The 9,653-nt window shown below is 68.8% G+C and overlaps 1 protein-coding gene across 1 annotated transcript; it reads left to right on the top strand.

Moving 5' to 3' along the window:
* Positions 1-2,136: 2,136 nt before the first annotated feature.
* LOC127461953 (shootin-1-like) lies at positions 2,137-8,074 on the top strand (the record flags this gene model as incomplete). Its single annotated transcript, XM_051770163.1, has 12 exons — positions 2,137-2,386; positions 3,041-3,138; positions 3,391-3,472; positions 3,675-3,769; positions 4,016-4,159; positions 4,881-5,034; positions 5,133-5,241; positions 5,739-5,788; positions 6,088-6,212; positions 6,341-6,394; positions 6,490-6,712; positions 6,883-8,074. Coding segments are annotated over 12 exons (1,674 nt in total), but the record flags the coding sequence as incomplete, so codon positions are not given.
* Positions 8,075-9,653: the final 1,579 nt, after the last annotated feature.

Below are 9,653 nucleotides of genomic sequence, written 5' to 3'. Positions count from 1 at the left end.
CTCGGGGGGCCCCTCGCAGGTGAGGTCCGACCCCGGGGGATCAGGGGGGGCTCAGGTGTGGCCGGGGGGTCTGTCTGTCTGTCTGTCTGCCTGTCTGTCCCCTGTGGCCACCACCGTGGCCTCCAGGCACCGGAGGGTTCCCAGTTCTCTCCACCGGGAGAGGGTTTGCAGGGAGTGAGACCAGCCCCGAACTGGGGCTGGAGGGGGATTTTCTCTCCCCTGCGGAGGGTCCCGGGGGGTGTAAGGGTCCCACAGCACCGCGGGTCCCGCGGGGGGTGTAAGGTCCGGGTGGGGAGGGGGGTGGATTACAAAGCGGGGGGAGGGGAGGAAGTGAAGGAGGCAGGTGGGCTTTACATTCCAGAGCTCCTGCCCCACCAGATTAGGGATTCCGGGCAGGGTGGGAGGCCGGGATGCGCCTCAGCCCCTCTGGGAGCTGCTCGGGGGGAGCCGGGTAAACAGCCCCCCCAAACCCCCCCACGCCGTGAGGACCCCGGAGCACTTGGGGACAAGGGCTGTCCCCAGGCCCGGCATCGGGGACCCCCGGCCCCCCCCGACTGTCCCCGGGGCCGCTTCCCGCGGTACGTGGGGGGGTCTCACAGCATCCCCCCCCCCGACCCTCCACCCCAGTGCCCCGCGGGGACACCCAGGGCTGCCGGGGACCGACCAGCCCCTCATGTCACCCCCCCTGGCCCCCCGTGTCCCCCCAAACCCCCTGGGCCGGTTCCCTGCAGCCATCCTGGAGTCCGGGAGCAGCGCGGAGGAGGAGGAGGAGGAGGAGGATGCAGGGACAGCTACAGGACAGGTATCGCTTCCAGAATCGTTTTCCACTGGATTTCCCCCTCCCGCCCCCGTAACTCGAGGAGGGTGAAGGGCGGGTGCCCCCCGTGTGCCCCCATCCCGGCTGGGTGTCCCCCGTGTGTCCCCCCCATCCCGGCTGGGTGTCCCCCGTGTGTCCCCCCCCATCCCGGCTGGGTGTCCCCCGTGTGTCCCCCCCCATCCCGGCTGGGTGTCCCCCGTGTGTCCCCCCCCCATCCCGGCTGGGTGTCCCCCGTGTGTCCCCCCCCATCCCGGCTGGGTGTCCCCCGTGTGTCCCCCCCCCATCCCGACTGGGTGTCCCCCGTGTGTCCCCCCCCCCCATCCCGGCTGGGTGTCCCGGCTCCGGGGGCTGAGCCCGGGGGTGGCACAGGCACAGCATCCCCGGGGGTGGCACAGGTACAGCGTCCCCGGGGGTGGCAGTGTCCGGGCGGCTCGGGGCTCACCGGGACCCGGCAGGGCCCTGGCCATGGAATGCCAGTGGAATGCCAGTGGAATGCCAATGCAATGCCCTGCCAATGGAATGCTGTGCCGACACAAGGCCATGCAGATGGAATGCTGTGCCAGTGGAATGCTGTGCCAATGCCGTGCCAAAACAGTGCCCTGTCAATCAGTGCTGTGCCAATGGAATGCCAACCCAGTGCCATGCGATGTCATTTCCATGCCATGCCAAAGCCCTGCTGTGCCAATGCAATACCATGCCAAGGCCAAGCTAAGCCAATGGAATGCTGTGCCAATGGAATGCTGTGCCAATGGAATGCTGTGCCAGAGGAATGCTGTGCCAACCCAGTTCCTCATGCCCGTTTCTCCCCCAGCTGCACCCACTCCTCAGCCCGGAGCTGGGCAATGCCGAGGGGCGGCTGGCACAGCTCGAGGAAGGTGAGCCCTGTCCCACCCCTGTGTCCCACCCCAGTGTCCCACCCCAGTGTCCCACCCCTGTGTCCCATCTCTGTGTCCCACCCCTGTGTCCCACCCTGGCACATCCCTCTGGGGGTCTCGGGGCAGCTGCAGCCCCTCCCAGGCCCTGTCAGTGACGGTGCCAGCGGGAAAATCCCTGCCCTGGCACTGAGCCGGGTGCCAGCCCTGCCCCTGGGTGACCTGACTGGGCTCTGCCGGCCACTGGGCGTGGGGGGCCGTGGGCAGGACCCGCACTGGGGGCCCGACGGGCACCTGAAGCCCCGTGTGCCCCCGGCAGCATCGCAGGCACTGCTGGCAGAGCTGGAGGCGCTGGAGGCGGAGGTGGAGCTGGAACGGCTGTGCCGGCAGCGAGGCCGCCTTCGCGCACAGGTAGGGGGGGCAGCCGCCCCAGCACCCTCCCCACACGGGCACAGGGTGCCAGGGCATCCCCGGGCACGGCCGGCTCGGGGGGGGCAGTGGGAACCCCGACCCTGGGGCGGGGGGGTCTCTCCCCCTCAGGGGCAGCAGGATAAGGAGCGGCCGAGGCGGCTCAGCCCGGCCCGGCCCCCCCAGGAGGGGACACCCGAGGAGGGGACACCCGAGGAGGGGACACCCGAGGGGGTGACGGCAGAGGAGGACCCTGACCCTGCCCCGCGCTCCGGGCAGCAGCTCCCAGGTGAGCGGGGGGGTCCCGGCCCAGCCCATCCCGTCCCCAGGATGTCCTCTAAGCCCGGCGGCCCCCCCGCAGTGTCCCCTAAGCCCGGCTTAGCCGCGGTTTGGGCCGGGCCTGAGCCCCGGCCGGGGTTAAACCGGGCGAAAGCGATACCGAAATGAGCCGCGAAGGGAAAGCGCAGCTGCCCCTACTTCCCCTTTCCCATCCTGTTTTCCCACGTCGGCGATTCCGGCTGTTTGCAGCCTGGGGGAGCCGGGGGGGCTGGGGGGGCTCCCCTCGAGGGGCTGCACCCCTGGCAGAGATGCCCTTCTGCGGGGACGGACCCCTGGGGTCACCCCATTCCCTCCAAACCCTCCGTGTGCAGGAGATCTCTGACTCCACCCCTCGGCTCACCCTTGGGGTCACCCTTGGGGTGCTGAGCATGAGCCCGGGGGTCCCACCCCCATTGCCATACGTCCTTCCTTGTCGGTGGCCTTCCCAGGTCACTTCCCAGATCCAGCTTCCAGCAGGGCCCCTGGAGACACAGCAGGGCCAGAGGGACCTGGGGACTGAGTCCAGCTCGAGGGGGGGCTGCACTCCCCTCTCCCACCCCTCACTCCCCCTCTCCCATCCCTCGCTCCCCCCTTTCCCACCCCTCGCTCCCCCCTTTGCTCCCAGATCTGCAGGAACGGCTCTCCCGGCTCCTGGAGCAGCAGGAGGAGCTCACGGGGCAGGTCCAGGAGCTGCAGAGGCAGAACCAGCACCTGCAGGCCCAGGTACCTCCCAGGTACCCCCCAGCTACCCCCCAGGTACCCCCCAGGTACCTCCCGGGCCCCCCGGCCGGGCAGGACCCCCCTCCTCCTCCTTCCTCGTCCCCTCCTCATCCCTGCGGCTCCTCACTGAGCTCAGGGCAGGGGTCTGGGAGGGAAGACCCCCCTCTACAGCCCCTGATGTCCCGGGGGGGTGGGCTGGGCACGGCGGGACCCCCCAGTGAACCCGGGGCTGAGGGGGGGCTTGTCCTGGCGCAGCTGGAGCTGGAGCAGGAGGAGCGGCAGCGCCTGCGGGCGGCCCTGGGCACCAGCCAGCGGGCACTGAGGTCCTTCAAGAGAGGTGAGCGGGGTCTCCCCGGCCCCTGCCCAGCCCCTGGCAGCTCCCAGTGCCACCAGTGCGCCCCGTCCGGCGAACTGGTGCAGCCAAAGGCCGGGAGCTGCGGGGGGATGGCCGGGAAGGGGGGGGCTGTGCCGAGGTGTCTATGGTGGCACGTACCCCCCGTGCTGGCACCGGCCCCCCCCGACCCCGCTGTCACCGGCAGTGTCCCAGATCGTCACCCAGGATTACTGGGAGGCGCTGGAGCAGCTGGAGCTGGAGCAGGACCTGCGGCTCCACGCCGAAGCCTTTGCCCACGAGGTGCCCGCAGACCCCGGGCGGGGCTGGGGGTGGGGGGCACCCCCGGGGGGTGGGAGAGCGGGGGGCGCTTGTCTCAGCATCCCTTGGCACCCCAGTGCTCGTCCCAGCGCTGGATCCCGGGCTGGGTGGGATCCTCCCGGGCACCCACCCTTCCATGGGGCCGGGGGGGGGTTTGCCCCCAGTGCCCCCAAAGCGCATCTCGGTGGTCCGGGGGTCGGTCCCTCGCTGAGCCGGCCCCGCGGGCAGATGCTGGTGCAGCAGAAGGAGGCGAACAGGCAGAGCTCGATCCTGCTGCGGGACGGGCCCGAGGCCCGGGTGGGGGCCGCGCTGCGGGAGCTGGGGCGGCTCAGCCGGGAGCTGGAGGAGACCAGGAGGGAGCAGCGGCAGCGGGTGAGGGGCTGGCCCCGGGGATGGGGGGCTGTCCCCTGGGTGAGGGGCTGTCCCGGAGGGTGAGGGTCTGTCCCCTGGGTGGGGGGCTGTCGCCGGGGGTGGGGGGCTCTCCCCTGGGTGGGGGGCTGTCCCTGGGGGTGAGGGGCTGTCTCCGGGACTGGGGACCTGTCCCTGGGAGTGGGGGGCTGTCCCGGAGGCTGAGGGGCTGTCCCAGGGGTGAGGGCCTGCCCTGGGGGTGAGGGGCTGTTCCCGGGGATGAGGGGTTGTCCCTGGGGGTGGGGGTCTGTCCCCGTGTATGGGGGGCTGTCCCTGGGGGTGGGGGTCTGTCCCCGTGTATGGGGGACTGTCCCAGGGGGTGAGAGACTGTCCCCGGGGGTGGAGGCACACGGTGTGGGGAGCAGGGCCGGGTCCCAACTCGGTCCTGGAGCTGGGGGTGGGTCCGTTGGGTGAGGGAAGTGGCTGGGAGCAGGATCAGACCCCTCTATTCACCCTCCCTGTGCCCACCTTGGAGAGGTTCTTCCATGGATTTCCACCAGCGCATTTCGGGTCCCACAATGGGGCTGCCCCACACGCTGCGGGTGCTCCATCACCCAGCGGGATTTGTCCTAAAAGCCACCTGAAGTTCGTGCCAAGCGGCCGATCTGTGGGGCTGTGGCACATCCCCCCCCCCGGCAGGGCCGGCCCGGGGGTCCCCCCAGCTCCGGGATCCCCCATCCCGCAGGTGGAGGAGCTGGAGGAGCAGCTGCGGATGCGGCCGGAGCCGGAGGAGCTGGACCGGGCCCGGGAAGCTCTGGCGGAGGCAGAGGAGGAGAAGCTGGAGCTGAGGAGGAGGCTGGAGGAGGCTGAGGGGCGGCTGGGGGGGCTGGAGGAGGAAGGTGGGTGCTCCGCCCCACGCGGAGGGAGGACGGAGGTGCCCGCGGCCGGGTGGGCTCGGGCTCCGAGGGTCACCGGCCCCAATCCCACCCCATTCCAGTGGGATCCCTGCGGGAGAAGCTGGCCCGGGACCCTCCGCCGCTGAACCGGACCCCCGAGCCCCCGCCGGCCCCGCCGCTGCCACCGCCGGGCCCCGCTGTCCCCGCGGAGTAGGTGACACCCCGGGCCCCCCCCCAGCAACCCCGCGGGCTGCCGGCGTGGGGATGCCACGGGGAACACCGTGGGATGGGGGCAAACCTTGGCCCACCCGCCCCTCGGCTCTCCCCGAGCCGTGCCCGGCTGTGCCCGGGCTGTCCCTCAGCTGTCCCCGGGCCGTGCCAGGCTGTCTCCGAGCTGTGTCCCGCTGTCCCCGAGCTGTCCCCGAGCTGTCCCCGGGCCGTGCCAGGCTGTCCCCGAGCTGTGTCCCGCTGTGTCCGGGCTGTCCCCGAGCCGTGTCCAGGCATCGCCCCCGGCGGGAGGTGCAGGATGGGGGGGGGGTCAGTCCCCAGCAGGTTTCGGGGGGTCAGTCCCCAGCGGGTTTCGGGGGCTGGGGGTGTCTGGCTGTGCTGGGGGTCCGGCCGCCCCTCTCTGGGGGGCAGTGGGCAGGGTGGGCACGGCTGACGGGTTTGGGGTGCGGGGGCAGCTCTCACCCCCCTCTCCCTTGCAGCCCCCTCACCGCCGTCAGGCTGAGGAAGGGGGTGGCAAAGCGGCAGCACGGTAAGTGTCGGGGGGCTCCCAGTGTCGGGGGGGTCCCACAGCGCCACGGGGATGGGGAGCCCCGGGCACGAGGAGGACGGGGTGGGAGAGGCCGATTTGGGGTTCGGGGCGCCCTGCAGACCCCGCCCCTCGAAGGAGGGTGCTCAGCACCCCTGTCCCGCCCGGCACAGGGGGGACATGGCCCTGGCAGGGGGGACCACGCTGGGCCACGGCCGAGGGAGGGACCCCGGGCATGGGGGGCTGCAGGGGGGGCTGTCATGAGCTTGTGGGGGTGTCTCAGCGTGGTGGTACCTGTGCAGGTAACCCGAAAGCCCAGGATGTCAGAGCCCAGGATGTCAGAGCTCGGGCCGTGCAGGAGATGATGGAGCGGATCAGGAGCGGGGTGGTCCTGCGGCCAGCCAAGGGCAGGGCACACCTGGGCCAGGTAGGCGGGGATGGGTCCCAACAATGTCCCTGGGCAGTCCTGGGACTGGGGCGGGCTTGGGAAGCACCGGCAGCCCCAGGGAGGAGCAGGAGCAGCAGGATGAGCCCCCCCCGTCCCTCCCCTCCCAGGACCCGGTGGCTGAGAAGAGGAGGAGCGCGGTGCTGGAGCTGCAGGGAATCCTGGTGAGCGGCCCCGTCCCACGGGGGGACACCTCTCCCACTGCCCTGGGGGGTCCCCGTGCCCGGCGTGACCCGCCGGCCCCTCGGTCGTGTCCCAGGGTGCCATGAGGAGGCCGAGCCGGAGGTGCAGCGGGCGCCGGGGCAGCGCCAAGGGCCGGGACCGGCAGCTGGAATCCATCCTGCAGCGGCGGCGCCGGGCCGTGGATGCATCCGTGGGCACCTCCACGGGCACCTCCATGGGCACCTCCACGGGCACCCGCAGCCCCCCCGCCCAGGAGCGGGCCGGGGCTGTGAGCGGGCCAGACCCCGGTACGGAGCAGGGTGGGACGCAGGGGTGGGGCCGGGTGACCCTCCTGGAGCGGGAATGTCCCCGGGGAGCGGCGCGGAGGTGACACCCAGCCCTGTCCCCTCTCTGTCCCTCCCGCTGTCCCCTCCTGTCACCGCTCCCGGGCTCCCCACCCCTCTCACCCCTCTCCCTCCATCTCTTCCAGGGGACACGGGCACGGCCCCAGCCGGGTGTCCCCCGGAGGGCAGGGACGGGGACAGGGGCCCGTTCAGGCCCCGGCTGGGTGGTGGCCTCCCCAGGACACGTCCCCCGAGCCGCCGGGCCGGGGGCAGCGGGAGCCCCGGGCAGGAGCAGGAGCAGGAGCAGGAGCAGGAGCAGGAGCAGGAGCAGGAGCAGGAGCAGGAGCAGGAGCAGCTTCCCACGGCGCTGCCGAAGCCCCCCCAGCCCCTCCCACCCTCGTTCTCCAGCACTTCCCACCCTCCTGGGCTTCAATGAGAGCGAGGTGGCCCCGTGAACCCGCGTTGTCACTGTGTGCTGGCCGAGGGGGGGACAACGGGACGGGGCTGGGAATGGGGCTGGGAATGGGGCTGGGAACAGGGCTGGGAATGGGACTGGGAACAGGGCTGGGAATGGGGCTGGGAATGGGGCTGGGAATGGGGCTGGGAATGGGACTGGGAACAGGGCTGGGAATGGGACTGGGAACAGGGCTGGGAATGGGGCTGGGAATGGGACTGGGAATGGGGTTGGGAACAGGGCTGGGAACGGGGCTGGGAACGGGGCTGGGAATGGGGCTGGGAATGGGACTGGGAATGGGACTGGGAACAGGGCTGGGAATGGGGCTGGGAATGGGGCTGGGAATGAGGCTGGGAACGAGGCTGGGAACGGGACTGGAGCTGCTGCCAACTGGCCCTGGAAAGAGGCCTGGTGGGACCAGAGCAGGACACGGGATGGGAAGGGATGATGCTCTTCAGCCCATGCTTGGTTTTAAGCCTTGGGGTCGCCGGGAGATGGGTTTTCATGGAATTCCAGACTGGTTTGTGTTGGGAGGGACCTTAAACCCCACCCAGTCCCACCCCCTGCCACGAGCAGGGACACCTTCCACTAGCCCAGGTTGCTCCAAGCTCTGTCTGGGTAACCCGTGCCAGGGCCTCCCCACCCTCCCAGGAGGGAATTTCCTCCCCCAACCCCCCCTGTCCCTGCCCTCCGGCCGTGCTCCTTCTCTAACTCAACACGGTACTAAAATCCTTTATTCCCTCGGGGGTTGGAGCAGTCGGGGACAGGCAGGACTGCGGCTGCTCCCAGCACCCCCAAGGAGGGGACAGACCCCTTCCCACGGGTCCGTGGTCACCCCCTTCCCTGGGAACAGCCAGGACACGTTGCTGTCACAGCACTCCAGCACTTGGCTCTTTTCATCCCTTTTTTTCCTGCTCGTCTCAAGCGCCCACGAGTGGAACTGAAATATTTAAGGTGCGGAGCAACCTCCCCAATTCCACAGCTCCTCCTCCTCCCTCTGGACTCTCCAGGAGCACTGCCCTGTGGGAAGCAGGCATGGAGAGGCCTCATCCCTGCCTGGACAAGGCCCCTGGTGCTGGGAAAGGCGGCAGAGCCCCAGGGAGCGGCCGGGAGCGCTCGGGGGGCCGGGGCTGGGGTGACCCCTCTCCTGCTTCCTGAGCGTCTCCAAATCCACTTTTGGGGCCATTCCCAGCCCCAGCTGCTCTCACCTCTCCCTCCCCTCCCGGCTCAGCAGCAGGAAAATGTCAGGGCCCAAGGAGGGAGAGTCCCCCCCATCCTGCCCTTTCCCCGTGCCCGCTCCGTATCGAGTGAGCTCCTCTCCCCTCATTACCCCCTCCAAACATCCATGAAAATCGATGATCCCGCGGGATGGGAGAGCCAGGAGCAGGCAGAGACGCCTCGGAGAGCAGCTGCCTGGGTGTTAATCCATGGCTCTCAAATGGAATCATGGAATGTGGGTGGGAAGGGGCCTCAAAGTTCACCCGGTTCCACCCCCTGGGACACCTTCCACCGGCCCAGGTCGCTCCAGGCTCCGTCCAACCTGGCCTTGGACACTTCCAGGGATGGAGCACCACTTCCAGGGGTGGGGCATAATCATAATAACAATCAAACACTCCATCCAAGTGGTAACTCCCACCTTGTTTGGAGCTGGAGCACCTCCCAGCCCCTTTGTGGCTGGACCCTGGATCGTTCCTACCTTATCCTGTTGAATATCCAGAGATTTTCCATCTTATCCCCCAGATTTCCCAGGTTCCCTGCGTGTCAGGGGGATGTTTTGGCCCAAGCTGGGCTCCTGAGGGTGTGTTTTACCCCAAAGCTCCCTGCTCAGGGCAGGGGATGGATCCCAGCCTGGTCTTTGCTTCCCTGCGGCCTTTCCTCCTCCTTTCCCTCGTTAAACATTTATGGGGTTACACAACTTCCCTGAAATCTGGTTCAGCTCCAGGAAAGGAGTGTCCTGAATGTGATCCAGGCAGGAAAAATGGACTTGGCAGCTGGAAAAACACAAGTAACCAACCCTGGCTCCTGGCTGAGTGCTTGGGAAAACAGGGATTAAGAGGGATCAGGAGGGACACGAAGGCTCCTGATCCTCCTCTTTTCCATCCTGGCCCATCCCTCCATCCTGCCCTGTGCTCCTGTCACAGCTCTCCAGGAGTTTTCCATCCCTCCTGCATCAGGTTCAGAGGGAGAAAACCTCACCCTGCGACCTTGGAGCAAAATTCCAGCCCCTGGGCTGGACAGCAGCTTTTCCAAGGTATTATTTCCTAAAATCTCCACAATTAATTGTTAGGCACAGAGGGAGATTCCTTCCATGGTACCAACTCCATCCCTGGAAGTGTCCAAGGCCAGGCTGGACAGGGTTTGGAGTGACCTGGGCTATGGAAGGTGCCCCTGGGTGGGATTTAAGGTCCCTTCCCCCCCCAGACCATTCCAGGATTCCAGGAATGCTCAGGACCTGCCACATCC

The sequence above is a fragment of the Manacus candei genome, unplaced genomic scaffold (assembly GCF_025592945.1).
Source record: "Manacus candei isolate 608988 ecotype Guabito, Panama unplaced genomic scaffold, ASM2559294v1 h1tg000116l, whole genome shotgun sequence".
Lineage (NCBI taxonomy): Eukaryota > Metazoa > Chordata > Aves > Passeriformes > Pipridae > Manacus > Manacus candei.
This window is presented reverse-complemented; position numbering and strand designations above follow the sequence as displayed.